Source organism: Aricia agestis, chromosome 18 (assembly GCF_905147365.1).
Source record: "Aricia agestis chromosome 18, ilAriAges1.1, whole genome shotgun sequence".
NCBI classification, from domain to species: domain Eukaryota; kingdom Metazoa; phylum Arthropoda; class Insecta; order Lepidoptera; family Lycaenidae; genus Aricia; species Aricia agestis.
This window is the reverse complement of record NC_056423.1, coordinates 7299057-7317618: the sequence shown is the minus strand read 5'-3', so window position 1 is coordinate 7317618 and position 18562 is coordinate 7299057. Positions and strand designations below refer to the sequence as shown.

General features: G+C 36.4%; 2 protein-coding genes across 2 annotated transcripts; one reads left to right on the top strand and one right to left on the bottom strand.

Moving 5' to 3' along the window:
• Window positions 1-4474: 4474 nt before the first annotated feature.
• On the bottom strand, window positions 4475-15053 carry LOC121736199 (odorant receptor Or2-like). Its single transcript, XM_042127288.1, has 5 exons — window positions 14272-15053; window positions 6839-6938; window positions 5829-5933; window positions 4892-5047; window positions 4475-4522 (listed from the first exon to the last, which is right to left on the bottom strand). The coding sequence occupies exons 1-5, from the start codon at window positions 15051-15053 to the stop codon at window positions 4475-4477; spliced, it is 1191 nt and encodes a 396-aa protein (XP_041983222.1).
• On the top strand, window positions 12094-13654 carry LOC121735983. Its single transcript, XM_042126990.1, has 2 exons — window positions 12094-13585; window positions 13622-13654. Exon 1 carries the CDS (start codon window positions 12300-12302, stop codon window positions 13578-13580), a length of 1281 nt encoding a protein of 426 aa, XP_041982924.1. The 5' UTR covers window positions 12094-12299; the 3' UTR covers window positions 13581-13585; window positions 13622-13654.
• Window positions 15054-18562: the final 3509 nt, after the last annotated feature.

Sequence of the window (18562 nt, the reverse complement as noted above, 5' to 3'; positions counted from 1 at the left end):
AGAAAGTTTTTTTTAACTAGTAAGTAACTATTATTATTTCCATTAATTGGTTTACTTACCGACAAATTCAGTATGTAAAATCATTACTAGTTATATTTCGAGCAAATCTAAAAAATAATTGATGTTGATTACGGATTCATTAACAATAAGATACTGAATAAAGAATCCTAAATTCAGGACCTAAGGTCTTAATTAAATATCTTAGATCCTAGAGCAGGGTCCTAAAAGCATCCAGGTTGTAAATTTGAATTCAGTATTCAGAAATTCCTGAATTTAGGACAAAAATAAAGATTAAATATTTTATTCATCAAATATAATAATATAGAACCTAATGACTTTGGCTGCATGTAGACAGTTCATACGACTACTACACAAGACTTAATAATTTGAATCCTGTACGGTTTTATTTTACAAAAAGCCAATGAGTTTCTAAAATACTAGAGTAGCAATGTCTTACAAAAGATTCTCAGAAATGCGTAACCACTTTTTTGTTCAAAAGACAATGTCAAGTCATATATTCGTTATGTCATTATGTATGTGAGATATGCCTGCAGGCATCTTCGAAGTGGCAACGCGTTGCTACCGTAAACTTCTAATCTAGTTACGTTAGTAACATAGTATATCATTGCAAAAAGCTGTTTATTATTTAAAGGCAAATGAGCGTGACTTTATTAAGGGCTTAACAAACAAGTTTTTAATCCTCTTAGTGAGTTCAACGACTCGGGTATGAGTAGCGACGCAAATGTACTAAATTTAAATTATATTACTGGCTTTGTGGTTTCACGGATAAAATATTTTAAATTTTAATTTTGTAAAAAAGTAAGTGTTTGGGTCTGAGAGGTATAATGTTGAAAGGACTTTGCATAAGGCAGATACTATGCTTTTGGGTTAGGTTACATCAAGTTATTAATATTAGGTTTCATGCGTCGGATGACATAGCCCGACAAAATTATGAATCCGTCATCTGCCCATCTATTTATTTGATAGTCCATTCATTGGATTTTATTAGTGCTACGACAAAATAATAATGATGTTTTTCTATTACCGCCATTACAACAAAGACCCAAAATAATAATAATAATTGGACACAACAAATCTTTCGTCGTTCGTTCTTCGTTAGGTTTAATCATAGACTTAATATTTAATTTACACTTTTTTTTTAATAAAAAAATTGCAATAGTATAAATTTTGAGTCTATTTGTAATTTTATAAAAAGATAAAATATGAATATAAAAGTCTTGTATCTCCCAGTACCAGACGCCTAATTTTATGTTTATGTAAAGAATTAAAATACCTTCCTGTGAAGTTCTAAGTTTAAATATAAAGCTTGCAACTTTATTTAAAATTTGCATTTGGAAGATTATGCAAAGTTTTGTGAATAAATCTTAATGTTTACCCACAGTATCTTTGTAACTGTTTTGTCTAGACATAAAGATATTACTTAACGAAAAATAATTTAGAATTTCTGTTTTCTTTGTAGAATAGTTACCCTATTTAGGGTTAGTTCATACAGAATCACCGACAAACAATTATTGACCGCGAAAAAACAATAATTTAGGTATACTATAAATAAATTAAAAAAAAAAATATTTTTATAGACTCACCAATAGAACAGCATTTGTGACACTTTTTGTACATAAAATTTGTTTACAGATAAAATGAGTTCTAATGACAGGTGAAGTACAGCGTGCGTATGCGACAAAAATTAGACGAGATGAGATGTAGTGAATATGGCGATAAATGATAATGATAAAAATATGTGTGTAACAAAAAATATATCTTGTTTTTTAAACAAATAAAACCTTGAAATGAAACTAATACTAATATCACAAAAATTAAAATTGCAACTGTGACAGTACACCAAGTAGTTAATTATATAATCATTATAGTGGTTTCAAATTTACTTGACCGAGGGATATTTATTAAAATAGTGTTTAAGATTTCTCTTAAAATAATTAAGCTTATCAGAGAATATACAGATGTCGGGATAGTTGGATATAGCATTGTAAGCTCTACACAATCTTCTGAGTGGTGCATAGTGACCCAGGTTTGTTCTGGCAAGCTTTACGTGTAAAGGTTTGTATTTATTTTTTCGGGGTAGTCTTGTAGGAATATTTATAGCTATTTTGCTCAGCAATCTAGTATTGTCCGTAGCACCAATCAGAAGTTTGTGTAGAAAAATTAGTTCTAAGTATTTACGGCGGTCTAAGAGTGAAGTTAGATGAAAATATTTTAACCTATTGGTGTAATGAGGAAGTTTTTTGACTAAACCATGTTTGTGGGTGAGATATAACACGAAACGTTTTTGGACCCTCTCGAGACGGTTTGAGTAGATGACATAGTGTGGGTTCCAAGCCGGACTGCAGTATTCAAGCTTGCTCCGTACCAAGGCATTATAAAGTACTATAGTAGTAAGCGGATTTTTGAAGGATGTGCAGTTTCGTTTAATAAAACCTAACATTTTTAAGCTATGACAAACGATGTGGTCAATGTGTTTATTAAATTGTAATTTGGAATCTAGTATAATTCCGAGATCTCTGATCTCTCGAACTTGCTTTAGTTGATTGTTGTTGATTTGATATGAGACTGCAGAATTATTGTGCTTACGCGAGAATCGCATGTGAAAGCATTTATTAACGTTTAGAAGCATTTGATTTTTTGGCACCAAACTGCTAATCTATTTAAATCGCTTTGAAGTTCCAAACAGTCCTGTTGTTTATTAATTAATTTTATTATTTTAAGGTCATCTGCGTATAACGAAAAATCAGAGTAAATAAAACATGGAGCTATATCATTCATGAAAACATTAAATAGTAAGGGACCTAACCTGGAGCCTTGAGGAACCCCTGATAATGCGGGAAAGGGTAAATACGTAAAACCTTTAACAACTACGAAAGAAATTCTACCAGTTAAATATGACTTGATCCACGACAACATCATACTAGCAAGTCCAAACGATTCCAACTTGTGCAAGAGACTAAGATGTGAAACTTTGTCAAAGACCTTACCAAAATCTGTATAAATTACGTCTACGTAGTTTTGGCCATCTACAGATTCCATAAGTTCGTCAATAAAAGCGATCATGTTCGTGGTCGTGGATCTAGTATTAACAAAACCATGCTGGTTTACCGAAATGAAGGACTTTACATGCCAAAGTAGGGTAGGATAAATAAGTTTTTCAAAAATCATTCCAATTGTGGGTAGTATAGAAATTGGCCTGCAGTTTTTTATGTCATGTCTGTCACCAGATTTGTGTACAGGTATTACGAGAGCTTGCTTCCATACATTAGGAAAGAGACCACTGCATAAAGAAGCGTTAAAGATATGAAGTAGAGGAAGGGAAAGATTTTTTGCACAAGATTTGATGAAAATAGGCGGAATACCATCGCTACCTGCACCTTTATTAACATCAAGACCTTTCAGTTCTTTAAGAATATTAGAGTATGAAATATTAAACGACGTCAGAGAGTTTGAAGTAATACAAGGTATTTGGTTGTGGGAGGCAACATGAGTAGGGGTTGAAGTGTCACTGTAAGCGTTGGAGAAACTTTTGGCAAATAAGTTACATATATCAGGTCCAGCAGTAGCAGTATCATTATCGAGATTCAAAGAAGAAGGGATACCTAAATTTGAATGTTGATGCAAGATACAAATTGGTTGGTGATGTAATGCCCAAACTATTGAAGTGGAATCCACTCAGGTTCATGACTGTCACAGTCCCTGATATTCTGTGGACCCATTTTGGACGCGTTGGACAGACTACGTCTTGAGACACACAGTATAAGACTAAGTGAAGTATGTCATAACTGCAACATCATGTAATTGGACTCCAAGTTTCTATATTTGGACACAGCAGCTCACTTAAGTAATAAAGCTTTTTCTGTTATATCTGCAGGTCTGCATGTGGACAAAAATATGCTTCTGGCCGCTCGCGTATTGCCCAAATGACAATAGAAACATATATTATGAAATTATAGAATGCTGGCAATTTTCATGCGAATCAGGCTCCAGGCGAAAAGATCCTGATGACTCCACAAAACTCACAAGTCACAAAGAAGAATGAAATAATTTAAATACTATTACTCTACAAACCAAATAAAATTACATATACGTGCAAACTCTCTAACTTTGCCTGTAGGCCTGCGAACTTTATTTTGTAGTATTAGTATTGCCATTTTGGAGAAGCTTTTACATAAATAGCATTACCGTAAAGTGATTACAAATTTTGTGTTCTTACTTCTTTTACATAATTGTTTGGCTAACCTTGTTCAAAGTCACCCGTATTTATTGTTCTTAATTTATTTAAAATTAATTGAGTGAAGAGTTGGTTTTTGGTGGATTCATAACTTAATGCTACAGTCTTTGCTTCTAGAAAAAAATTAAAACAAAATATATATGATTTTATATTTATTGTATTGTTTATTTCTCTATTTATGACCAACTTTGTTCTTGCGACCAACTTGCGCTCTCCACTCTATTTCTTGCTCAATATAGTGTAGTAGCTATATGATCCTTTCAGTATCTGTAGACAAATTATATCATTTATCTATTTTAGGATTTCTGGAAATATATAGAGTTATAGCAATCTATAACTTTAGAATAATATATTTCCGGTTGAAAAGAAAAATATCTAATAAGTAATAACATAATATCAAAAATTGCTTTGGAGAAGTTTGTACGTTACAAATCACCTGTTAGAAATTCCTATAGATTTGTGTAGGCCACTCGCCCGTTTTTCAAATAAAATACAGCATTTGCATACATTGAGATTTCTTTTCGAACAGTTGGATTGAACCAATGCATATTCCTTGGCGACATTCCAGAAAAAAACATTTTAAGTTTTATGGCAATTCATTGCAAATATTGTTATCTTCACCCTTAATATACTTACAGTGACAAAAGTAGGTACAGATAGCTTGGTGAAGGGTCCTGCGGAGAATATGATGTTCCTGTTCAGCTGACCAGCCAGCAGCAGTACGCAGCGCCGCATCCTCACCTCCTGAGACCACCAACCACTTTGGTACACTCCGGTGTCAACCACCAGGCTCTGGAAGGCATTAAATACTGCTTGCTTACAAGGATCTTAGTCAATAAATTAAGTTTCTATAAAAAACAAGGTCTTTGCATCCATTGTGGATGATTTATATGGTATTTTCCGAGCGAAGTAACCACTCTTCAAATACTGTAGTGGGACAAGATTATAAATGTCCGTATGGTTGCCCAAGCACATACGGCATTCTCACAACACAGTCGGCCTAGTCCAGAGGAATGAGCTGGTCAATACGTCTGGGACCAACCATGTGCGCGTTTCCTCACGATGTTTTCGTTCACCCGGGATCGAACCTGCACCGGTCCAACCAATGGTCTAAAAGTTCCTATATACTAACTACGAGTTCTTAGGCAATAAATAAAAAGTTCCTATACCAACTTGTTGTGTCGTTTTTTTTTATAACGGAGTTCATAATATGGCCTGCCAACTCCATTATCAGACTCTAAAAACTTTACTCATCAAGACAAATAAAACTAGCCCAAACTTGATATGGGCTATGTGGTTTGCCTTTCAGCTCCACATTATAATAATATTGAATTTGCGCACGGTTTGCATAATAATTATCATGCAGAATTTCAGCTTAAGCGAAAACCGATCGACAGGGAAAGAGACAGTCATATGAAAGCCAAACAACAGTAAATGCACAGACAAAACAATCGGGCTAAGACAGGGGCCAGATTGTTAGCAATTACCGCCATAAGTATTTCATAGCTCCTGTCTTCATTTTTCTCTACAGCAGACTACCATAACTTACTTTACTAAAGAGTAAGGTAATTACCATGTAGTAAACTTGGTTGCTATGCCAGCAGTATAGGAACAGCTGTGCAATCAGTGCCGCTAGGTACTCAGCAATCCACACTTGTTGCATAGCTGTTGTTCCTTCCTGAAATTGTCATATTTTCATTCCTTACTATTTATCGTTAATTTACTGACCGATATCAGATAAATTAATGTTATTTTGTAAGGACTTCTAAATAAAATAAATAAAAAGAGGAATATAATGATTAATGACTAAATACTAAATAGACTGCTTATTATTGTATTAAGGTAAGTTATCTTATATCTTTAAAGGAGCAATTCTTGTATATACAATGTGTCCCGACACCGGTGTCCGATCCTTTAATGTCATGATCTATTTAAGTTTCATCATGACATAATATAATTGAAATCTCGGAATCGGCTCCAACGATTTTCATGAAATTTTGTATATTTCGGGGGCGATAAATCGATCTAGCTAGGAATCATTTTTAGAAAATGTCATTTTATTCGTGTTTTATCGAATACCGAGCAAAGCTCGGTCAAATAGCTAGTATTAATATTTAACGCTAACATGACTTAACCTTATAATAATAATATAGTACTATAGAAAAGTTCGCTTCTCTGCTGTTATAAAATAAGGAAAAGGTGACAGACTTGTTACGTTAAGTTAATGATAAGTAATATAATATAGCATGAGGACACAATATTACTGTAGTATAAAAATCATTCTATATGTTAATCCATGTTTGGTGTGTTCGGTGACCTTTACTTTTATTTTGATCGAAAAAAGAAGAGTAACTTGTATGCAGGTATAATATTCATTGTAAGTAAATAATAGATTTGTCTATAAACTATAATACTTACTCTTTTAGCGCTGCTACATTCGCAGCGAACTCTATACAAGGGACACGTGCACATGCCTTGAAGTTTTATCTCTTAGTTTTAATTCATGACAATGGTTAATTTACCTCTTACTTGGAACCTAGTGTATCATTACTCGTAACGCTAAATGGTAAAGTACAAACTCACTGAAGTTAGTTGTGTGGCGCTCGCGCATATCATCAGAGAGCAGATGATGACGTAAACGAATAAGACTGGAGATAATACGGAGTCCAAAATCTTGGCATACCTAAAATAAAGTAAATAGATTTTAAATGAGCATTTATAGAAACGAGAAATCGGTTTTCCATTAATTGCCAATTATAGCGTCACTTTAAAGATCAAACAACGCAAGACGCTATGAACCATAAAGTTAATATACCTAGCGGAACACGTACTGTTTAAAGGCTCGAGAATGTGACAAAGAAAATATGAGCATAGGTTGTATTATCAGCTTGTCAGCTTGTAATCAGCACATGATATAATGATGTCTCATACACTTGATAACAATAACTTTGCTTCTGGCGTAGGCTTGTTGTTGCAGCGCCTAAATCTTTTAATGTTAATTTAGGTTTTTTTTGTTTCATCAAATCATGTTGTTGCTATGTAATTTCTATAGGCGTTTTATTATTTTTATTTTTATTAATTGGTAGGCGGTAGTCGATATATTCTAGTATCGTCCATTCTTTTTTGCACTGTAATGCTGTTCCTTTGTTACAAAACGAATATACAAAAGTTTATCTAAATTGCATTTTATTCAGTATCCTCAAAATAGGATCAAATTAACTAAATCCAGTTTCAATACGAAACAAATTGGCGACCGTGTTACAAATAAGAAGAACCGGCAAAATCGAAAATTCAAAAGAGACGTGGGTTGGAATTTGGAAGTACAAAACGAAGAAATTCAGGCTTACTCAGGATTATAACGAGACTTCTTTCAAGAAAGACAACCAAGCCACGGTGACTGAGTTGTGAGCAGCCTTTTTGAGAAGATTCTACGCAAGTTAAGTGCCCTTCCTATTTCCCTAATCATAACGTTATAAAACTAAGAAAGACAAAAATCCTTAATTTATACATTTATCCAACTAAATATCCACTTTCACACTCATCGTTTATTGAAATAAATAGCCTTAATAGTTTAAAAACGTAGTAAATAACCAAGAATATTATAATATTGTCACAAAAGTGCAAAAGTTTAGATTAAGTAGGTAATTCTTGTGTAAAAGTTTAGATTAATTCTTGTTTTTGTTGTTATTTGATATTATTAATTAGTATCTAATCATTTATAATAAAGCCTAACATATTGTGTATAAAATAGCTTAACTAAAATTAACGAGTTAGGTATCTACTATTATTGGTTTAGCGTATAAAACAAACTCCTTTATATGTATAATAGAATATATTAACAGTTGTTTGGCCGAACTGTTTCAGGTGTGCTGGCAGTGCATCTATTCAGTGCATTCAGCGTGTGTACGGCTTATCGCCGGTCGACCTTGACACCGTGATCAGCTGTGCATGCGCCTGCAAGTCGTCGGCTTCCGGAAGTACTGTAAATTCCGTCAGAATGAGGAGCGTGAGCATAAACATTTTTTTCATATTTAACTAATTAACTTACTTCTTGTTCGTGTGATACAGAATCATTAATTAAGGAATATTGTTTTGCATTAAAGGTTTTTGTTGTGATAAGTAAATATTTATCATAATGTCTGTAGATTTAAAGTCGCTTATAGCAAGGCGAGCGTCCATAAAAGGGCAAATTACTAAATTCAAAGGGTACTTAGAATCTTTTGTTGATAAAGATGATGAAACTTTTTCACCGCTGGAGATTGTAAAATTAACACTTAAATTGAGTAAATTTGAGATACTGTCTTCTAGGTTTGAGGAGGTACAGACTGAGATAGAAATCTTAAATTCTCAAAATTTAGATGCCGAAATCGATGAAAGAGATAGTATTGAGTCCGATATGATTAGTCTGGTTGCACTTTCTCGAGACTTATTGGATAAGCACAATCAAAAACTGGAAATTAGTAGGAGAGAATCTGTAGCACAAAATATCGTTCATGAACAACAGGAGCTCGGAGTGAAATTGCCACAAATACAAATTGCTAGGTTTGATGGAGCCTACTTTCGGTGGTTGGATTTTCGTGATTCTTTTATTTCATTAGTGCATAATAATGAGCGTATCTCTGCAATTCAAAAATATCATTATTTAATATCTTACCTGGAGGGCGAGGCAGCCAGGATAATTTCTAATTTGGAGGTATCATCTGATAATTATGTTACTGCGTGGGGCTTATTATGTGAGCGTTACGATAACAAAAGATTACTAATAAATCACCACTTAAACTCGTTATTTAATATTCAGCCTATTGCTCGCGAGACAGAGAAATCTTTACGTTTTTTAGTCGATCACGTGACAAAAAATTTACGGGCATTATCGAATTTAGGACAACCTACCGGTCAATGGGATGTTATTATTATTTTTATGTTATCTTCAAAATTGGATGCTCAAACTCTTATGAAGTGGGAAGAACTAAGAAATGGTCTAGATGACGTACCTACATTAAAATTTTTTAATAAATTCTTAACTGCACGGGCAGATGTCCTCGAGTCATTGAACCGAAATAGTAAACAGCATGATAATGCACTTCAAAATAAATCAAACAAAAATAACTCGACGGCACCTTCGCCCAGCAACTTACAACATCGTGGTAACTACCATACAAAATCTTTTGCGGTTTCTACTCCAAAGGCGAAATTATCACAAACATGTACTACTAATCATAGTTCAAATACGTATTTGTGTATAATTTGTGACTCCGATCATAAAATATATGATTGCCCAATATTCAAATCAAAAAATGTAAAAGAGCGAATGGCTTATGTAACTAAATACAAATTATGTTTGAATTGCCTCAGACAGGGGCACCCTTCAAGTGAATGCCGAATGGGCCCTTGCAAGGAATGTAAACAGAGGCATAACTCACTGCTGCATAAAACGGAGGAACCACAAACCGTCACAAATTTTTCTAAACAAGGCATAAGTCAAGTTGTTTTATCAACTGCGCTAATTGAGGTCAAAAATCCGTATACAAATGAATCTGAGACGGTTCGTGCTCTTCTAGACTGTGGTAGCCAGTCTTCGTTCATCACTAAATCATTGCAGACGAGGCTGGGTCTAAATTCTAATCCTATTGAATCTATTAATGTTATAGGCATAGGTAATAATTTAATAAATAAAGTAATGGAAAACTGTGTTGCTCAATTAAGGTCTATTCACACTTCGTATAGTGTTACTTTGTCGTGTTTCGTTCTTGACGAGTTAACTGGAGAATTGCCAAAATCTCCTATAGACATACGCGAATTACAGATACCGGAGACGGTACGACTTGCTGATCCAAAATTTAGTCAACCTGGGCCAATTGATATTTTGTTAGGCGCCGATATTTTCTGGGATGTTTTGGAGTGTGATCAACGCTCTTTGGGCCCCAACAAGCCAAAGCTCAGACTATCAAAATTTGGCTGGCTAATTGCTGGTCCTATATTAAATATAAAAGACAAAACTAAACATAATCGTGTTCACTGTAATCACGCTACTATATTTAAAGATTCTTTCAATAGTATTGAAGAAATGCTAACTAAATTTTGGTCTCTTGAAGATGTACCACAAAAAAGATTTCTAAATCAAAATGATCAATTCTGTGAACAGCACTTTGCCTCTCACACGTCTCGGCTAGAATCAGGTAGATTTTGTGTTGAATTGCCTCTAAAAGATTCCCCTGACTGTTTGGGAGATTCGTACAACTTAGCTCGAAATAGATTTTTTAATCTCGAAAAGCGGTTTAGAAAAAATCCGACACTAAAAACAAAATATGTAGAATTCATTCGTGAATATGCAGACTTAGGACACTTAACTGAAATAAAAATTGATAAGCCTAATCCTTCTTATTTTCTTTGTCATCACGCTGTTTTTAAAGAATGTAGTGAGTCCACGAAGCTACGTGTCGTTTTTAATGGCTCAGAACCCACCTCCTCAGGCTATTCTTTAAATGATTTATTACATAAGGGACCACATGTACAGGATTCACTTTTCTCCATTCTAATAAGGGCTCGCCAATATCGGTATTTACTAACAGGAGATATTGATAAATTTTATCGACAGGTAAATATTTCTAATAATATGCATAAAAATTTACAGCTCATATTGTGGAGAGAGGAAGAGTCAATGCCTTTGAGAACCTTGCAGCTTTGTACTCTTACTTACGGCACTGCAAGTGCGAGTTACTTAAGCACAAGGTGCTTGTGGCAGGTGGGGGAGGAATGTGATGATCAATTAATTAAAACAATAATACAGCATGATTTTTACGTGGATGACCTAATTACTGGAAGTGATAACGAACAACAATTAGAGCTTATTTTAAATCGCGTTAAAGATACTCTAAAATCTGGCTGTTTTAATTTAAGAAAATTTAAAACAAATGCACCGAAATTATTAAATAAAATTTCAGGTTGCTCTGAGTCATTGTATTTAAGTGAATCTACGAGTACATTAGGATTAGGATGGAATCCTTTAAATGATTATCTTCATTTTCCTTTTAAATTACCATCTCAAAATGCATGTATTACTAAAAGACTTATTATGTCCAATTCATTTACTATTTTTGATCCGCTGGGCTTACTGAGTCCATGCACTATTCAACCTAAATTAATTTTGCAAAAGTTGTGGCAATTGAAACTTGATTGGGACGAACCTGTACCCAAAGAGATAAAGGAGTCTTGGTTAGAGTTTTCTAATAATTTAACTGCCCTTTCAACCCTTCAAGTGCCTAGAAAAGTTCTTACTTCTGATAATGTGAAATCCATCGAAATGCATGTCTTTAGTGACGCCTCTCAACGTGCATATGGAGCCTGTATATTTATGCGTAGTATTAATACTAACGGGGATGTAACAGTAAAACTCTTGTGCGCTAAATCGAAGGTATGCCCTTTAAAACCCGTTACTATTCCTCGTTTGGAGCTTTGCGCGGCTCTCCTTGGTGCTAGGCTTGCTAAAAGTGTGACTGATTCTATTAGATACAAACCCTCTCGAACTGTATTTTGGTGTGACTCCACCGTTGTGCTTAGTTGGCTTCGTGGAGACATAATGAAACTCAAAACGTTTGTTGCAAATCGTGTAGGAGAATTATTAGAGTTGACGGATCCTGCTTCATGGCGATATGTGCCTACAGATATGAATCCAGCTGATAAAATCTCTAGATCTGTCAATTCAGCCCAAATTCGCGATCTTGAAATATGGTGGTCTGGTCCAAACTTTCTAAAATGTGAAGAGTTTGGATGGCCCACTATGCCTCAAGTACCATACGAAAATATAATCGAAATTAAATCTGTTCCATTGGCTGTATCCGAGCCAATAATTAATTTCGATCGGTATTCTAAATTAACTAAAATACAACGAACATTCGCTTATGTAAAGCGCTTTATTTACAATTTAAAAAATCCTTCTCAAAGGAGAATAGGCAGTTTATCTGTAGATGAATTAAATGACTCGTTTAATGGCTTATGCTGTATTGCTCAAAAGGAATTATTTTTTACTGAATTTAAATTATTAAAAATGAATAGTCCATTGAAACATAATTCTAAGTTGCTGTGTTTATCTCCATTTATTGATCAAAATAACTTAATTAGAGTGGGAGGCAGAATAGAGTCCTCGCAATATACTTTCGAAAACAAGCACCCTATAGTGCTTGACGCGTCTCATTACTTGACCAAATTAATATTTGAATATCAGCATTTGCAGAATTTTCATGCTGGGCCACAGTTGCTTTTAGCGTCAGTACGGCAGTCGGTGTGGCCAATCAATGGCCGTCGATTGGCTCGTCAGGTAGTGCGTCGATGTGTTCGGTGTCGACGTGCGCAAGGTAAAACGCTGCAACCAAAAATGGGGAATCTGCCCCCAGAGCGACTCAATCCTGACTATCCTTTCATTTCCGTAGGACTGGATTTTGCTGGACCTTTTTATGTTCTAAATCGCAAAGGACGTGGCGCAAAATTGATTAAATGTTATATGTGTATTTTTGTGTGCATGAGATTTAAATGTATTCATTTAGAAATCGTTAGTGATTTGTCCAAAAATGCCTTTATGATGACGTTACGAAGATTCGTAGCGCGACGCGGAAGGCCAGCAGAGATATTTTGTGATAATGGCCGCAATTTCGTTGCTGCTGCTAAAGAGTTAAGTATATTTCTAAAACAAAATTCCGATTCTATTTCTGATTCTGCATCTCAGGACGGTATTAAATTCATTTTCTCACCGTGCTATGCTCCTCACTTTGGTGGAATATGGGAAGCTGGCGTTAAATCTGCCAAGCATCACATAGTTAGAATACTAGGAAATAGTCATTTAACTTTTGAAGAATTGTATACTTTGTTTGTGCAAGTGGAGGCGATTCTAAACAGTCGTCCGCTATGTCCCTTGTCCTCCTCACCCAATGACCTTCTTTTCCTTTCCCCAGGGCACTTCTTAATTGGAAGACAGTTGACATCCATGCCGACCCCAAATCTGACTGACTGCAATGAAAGTCATCTTCAGCGATATGCCAGAGTAGAAAAACTTCGCCAACATTTTTGGACAAGATGGCAAAAGGAGTATATATCCGAAATGCAGCAGCGCCGAAAATGGAAGGAAAATCATGGCAGCTTGAAAGTTGGTGATCTTGTATTGATACATGAAGATTTCGTACCTCCCTTAGGTTGGAGGCTGGGCAGAGTCACACGCTTATTCCCGGGTGTCGACGGAATATCGCGAGTTGCAGATATCGCCACTACACGGGGTATTGTAAGAAGGCCTCTAGTTCGCCTTTGTCCATTGCAAGATGAAGACACCAACGGTTGAAGGAATGAGCAAGATGAAGACACCAACGGTTGAAAGAAGGAGCTTTCAACGGGGGCCAGGATGTTGCAGCGCCTAAATCTTTTAATGTTAATTTAGGTTTTTTTTGTTTCATCAAATCATGTTGTTGCTATGTAATTTCTATAGGCGTTTTATTATTTTTATTTTTATTAATTGGTAGGCGGTAGTCGATATATTCTAGTATCGTCCATTCTTTTTTGCACTGTAATGCTGTTCCTTTGTTACAAAACGAATATACAAAAGTTTATCTAAATTGCATTTTATTCAGTATCCTCAAAATAGGATCAAATTAACTAAATCCAGTTTCAATACGAAACACTTGTATTTCTTATACACCTACTAGCTGTCCCGGCAAACGTTTCTTTGCCATATAAAGTATTTCGCTCGTATTATTTTATTGAAGTGACTAAATATGTATGTCACCATGGCAACGTCCATCGCTATCCCGTCGCACAAACAATGGTCGCCGTCAGTCTCGAGTTGTAATAATTTACTATTATTTATTCAACAAATGCACTTATCAATATAAAAAGTACCCAGTAGCCGATTCTCAGACCCACTGAATATGCATACAAAATTTGGCTAAAATGAGTAAAGCCGTTTCAGAGGAGTACGGTGACTAACATTGTGACACGAGAATTTTATATACATATAAAATAATACTTTCAATTACCTGACCAAAAGATCATGGTGCTTGTGACACTCTCGAACATTCTTCACTGCATCGCTGTACGAGTTAATATTCTCAAACAACCGCTCACATTTAGCCCGTAGTAGACCAAGCTGGCCAGTGAAAAACGACATCAGAACAACTACGTTGGTGTCGTAATTCGCGACAATACCACCACCGTACACGCATATGAGTGCATGCATCACCAGTGACAAAATATACCCGATGCCTCGAGTTCTATCGAACGGCGTCCAGGAGCTCAGAATTTCTGGATAAGGCTTAGTACCGTTACGTATTTGCATCCTATATTCTGCGGACGACATGAAACTGGCTAACGGTGTCAAAACCACCGTAAAAACTGTAGCTGCGACTAGGCTCCAATAGCAAACGGTGACTTTTCTGGAGTATCGTTTGTAGTCATCTAAGAAATTCTGAGTAATATCATCCTTTTTTCGCCGTTGATAGGATTCAAAATGCCTTACAAAATCCACGATGTCCCTCCAGTTTTTCTGCCAAAATACGAAAGTACCAGCTTTGATGACGCAAACAGAACTGAGCATGGTTATCGAGAGATTTCTGAGCGCCATTTCGAGGTTCTCTCTTATGATCCATAGCTCCACATATTGGCTGATTATGAAGAATATAATCAGAAAATGTAGAAGATTGTACAAGTTTTTGGCTAAACCAGGTTTTGGTTGCCACATTCCCCAAGTCTGGAGGCCCCATAGCGTAGGACCTAACAGAGGATTTTCTGGATCCTCAAACCTATTAAGCAGGGACGACATACTACGTCTAATTGTGCCTCAAATAGTGGAGTAGAGAAAAAAACTTGTCTTTTATATTGTCTTAAATAAGTAGTATTTTTCACCCGTGTTTGTTTTCATAATTTGAGTGATTTTAAAACTTTTTTACAAAGTTTTAATGAATTGAGCCTTACTAAATTTGTGATAAGCCATTACTGATTTTTTTAAATGAAATAAGGGGGCAAACGAGCAAACGGGTCACCTGATGGAAAGCAACTTCCGTCGCCCATGGACACTCGCAGCATCAGAAGAGCTGCAGGTGCGTTGCCGGCCTTTTAAGAGGGAATAGGGTAATAGGGGAGGGTAGGGATGGGAAGGGAAGGAAATAGGGGAGGGTAGGAAAGGGAAGGGGTAGGGGATTGGGCCTCCGGTAAACTCACTCACTCGGCGAAACACAGCGCAAGCGCTGTTTCACGCCGGTTTTCTGTGAGAACGTGGTATTTCTCCGGTCGAGCTGGCCCATTCGTGCCGAAGCATGGCTCTCCCACGATGCTTTCAAAACAGTTTTATTTCCTTCTATTCCGATACAACAGAACAAAACTTTTATCTCATCTGTTCGAATACTAAATGTGTTACGAGTTACAATTGACTAGTGATTATTTTGGACCCTTTTCGCCTTCTTTTTACGCCCTACGACACCAGAATTTGTATTCCAATAAAGGGTAAAAAGATCTAATTGAAAAAGACATAGATACAGTCACATTTTCTTATTGTGGATTCGATTATTTTGTGTTTTGAGGCGTGTGACAGGGGCGGACGTGGGAGAGAAAATTACATACCAATCAAAAACGTAATACGTTGTTACGAAAAAATAAAAGAAAAGCCTCAATTTCTCCAACTACATAATGTCATATTGTTTGAAAGGTTCTATTAGTGTCAGCAAAATTCTGTGTAAAATACAATATTTGTTTTGTAACACACAAAGAAAAGAACAGAGAGCGATTTTTAGTTTTATGTATTGGATATTTTTTCGATAATATAATATTATACTAATAATATTTAACGCCTCCGTGGTCTAGTGGAATAGAGCGCGGCTCTTGACTCGGAGGTCGTGGGTTCGATTCCCGCGTTGGAAACGTGTTATTTCCAAGTTTGGTTAGGACAATGCAGGCTGATCACCTGATTGTCTGACAAGTAAGATGATCCATGCGTCGGATGGGCATGTAAAAAGTCGGTCCTGCGCCTGATCTCTCGCCAGTCGTGTCGGTCGTCCGTCCCACTGGGATATGAGAGTAAAGGAATAGACAGTGCTCTTGTGTACTGCGCACACACTTGGGCACTATAAAATTACTCCTGCGTAGCTGGCCTGGTTTCAATGAAACCGGCCACTGTCGCCGAAACCGGTGTGGGAGCTATTATTATTATACTAATAATGAAGTAGTAATAGTATGTTGCGCTTTATAGTTTTGAATTTAAAAAGATAAAAACTTTTTAATATTATATTTTTACTAACAATGTTAACCAATCAAAATCATCCAGTCGATCCAAAAACATAAGCCTATCGGTCGAGTGACCAGTCTAGCAACAAATCGATATTTTCGGGTCTCGTCGATGAAATAAGTCAAGTGGTAACTCCTTATGTAGGATTAATTGATTTCTGTTTTATCGGCTAGCCCAAAATATACGCCATTCAATCACGAAATTGTGTGTTTATGCGTCGTTAATCAAATTATAATGTTTTAGATAAATACAAAGCACTCTTTGTGTTGTGTGATTGGTGGTAGCTTGGTCGGCACAAACACAACAACGAACATACCACAATATGTGACGACTAAAGGCAGGTAATATCTTAGGGTCACGTATATCATCTTAATACAAAAATGTTCCCACCAACACTTGTCAGGCAAAACCTTAAATCCTTAAAGCTTGGGTGCTATCCCATCACCACAGACGGATATTTAGCAGTCAGATAGACAGTCACATCTAATAGATCTAGATATAGACCCATCTATAGAATCAGTTACTGAACAAAGTTACGTGTTATAGCAAAATCATAAATATATAAAATTCTCGTGTCACAATGTTAGGCCGCGTACTCCTCCGAAACGGCTTTACTGATTTTAAGCAAATTTTACATGCATATTCAGTGGGTCTGAGAATCGGTTACTGGGTACTTTTTATATTGATAAATGCATTTGTTGAATAAATAATAGTAAATTATTACAACACAAACAATGGTTGTTTGTGAGACGGGATAGCGATGGACGTTGCCATGGTGACATACTTATTTAGTCACTTCAATAAAATAATACGGGTGAAATACTTTATAGGCAAAGAAACGTTTGCCGGGATGGCTAGTAATATATAAAAATTACTTGAAAGGTGTCAAGGGACACCAGAATGGGACGGAGTTATTTCTTATGTTCAAAAAACCTGTATGTAACATAATATACACTCAAAAATATATAAAAAACGCCATCTATTGACGCCCAGGAATGCTAACAACGTGTCGCTGTTTATTCTCAAAAACGCCATCTAGTTGACGCACAGGAATACTATCAACGCCCTCTGCCCCTACCATGCAGGTATACTAACAAAAAAGTGTTGAGGTCAAATATCATTATGTCTAGTCTCCTTTACGCCGAACGTACGATAAGGAACTTCGTTCCAAAAATACAACTCACGACATATCGTGTCGCGATCGTGTCGTACAATCTAAAAACTCTTTCACTATCCATTTCAATTGATTTATTATTCATCCGTAGCTCTAACAAATAGTCTGTGAATTTCACTTTCCCCCATCACTTTGACAATATTGCGAATTCAAATCGACAGCGACCACGCAAAAGGTCGTAACGCCTAAAAAGCGAGTTCTTGCAGTGTGTAATGTATGAAACGTATTATATAACGTATTATTATACGTGGGAGAGCCATGCTTCGGCACGAATGGGCCGGCTCGACCGGAGAAATACCACGTCCTCACAGAAAACCGGCGTGAAACAGCGCTTGCGCTGTGTTTCGCCGAGTGAGTGAGTTTACCGGAGGCCCAATCCGCTACCCTACCCTCCCCTATGCCCTTCCCTTCCCATCCCTACCCTCCCCTTACCTATTCCCTCTTAAAAGGCCGGCAACGCACCTGCAGCTCTTCTGATGCTGCGAGTGTCCATGGGCGACGGAAGTTGCTTTCCATCAGGTGACCCGTTTGCTCGTTTGCCCCCTTCTTTCATTAAAAAAAAAAAAAAAAATGTATGAAACGCTTAGCTGATGTGAGTAATGTAAAGTAACGCCTCCGTGGTCTAGTGGTTAGAACGTCGCTCTCGACTCCGGAGGTCGTGGGTTCGAATCCCGCGTTGGAAACATGTTATTTCCAAGTTTGGTTAGGACAATGCAGGCTGATCACCTGATTGTCTGACAAGTAAGATGATCCATGCGTCGGATGGGCATGTAAAAAGTCGGTCCTGCGCCTGATCTCTCGCCAGTCGTGTCGGTCTTCCGTCCCACTGGGTTATGAGAGTAAAGGAATAGAGAGTGCTCTTGTGTACTGCGCACAC

What these genes read in the sequence shown, in the direction of transcription:
- LOC121735983 (XM_042126990.1), top strand. Translation starts at nt 12,300, where the DNA reads ATGAATAGTCCATTGAAACATAATTCTAAGTTGCTGTGTTTATCTCCA.
- LOC121736199 (XM_042127288.1), bottom strand. Translation starts at nt 15,053, where the DNA reads ATGTCGTCCCTGCTTAATAGGTTTGAGGATCCAGAAAATCCTCTGTTA. An exon ending in GCGCCACACAACTAACTTCA is followed by an intron (nt 5,934 to 6,838) that starts GTGAGTTTGTAC and finishes TGACAATTTCAG; the next exon opens with GAAGGAACAACAGCTATGCA. An exon ending in CTGTACCTACTTTTGTCACT is followed by an intron (nt 4,523 to 4,891) that starts GTAAGTATATTA and finishes ATTTGTCTACAG; the next exon opens with ATACTGAAAGGATCATATAG.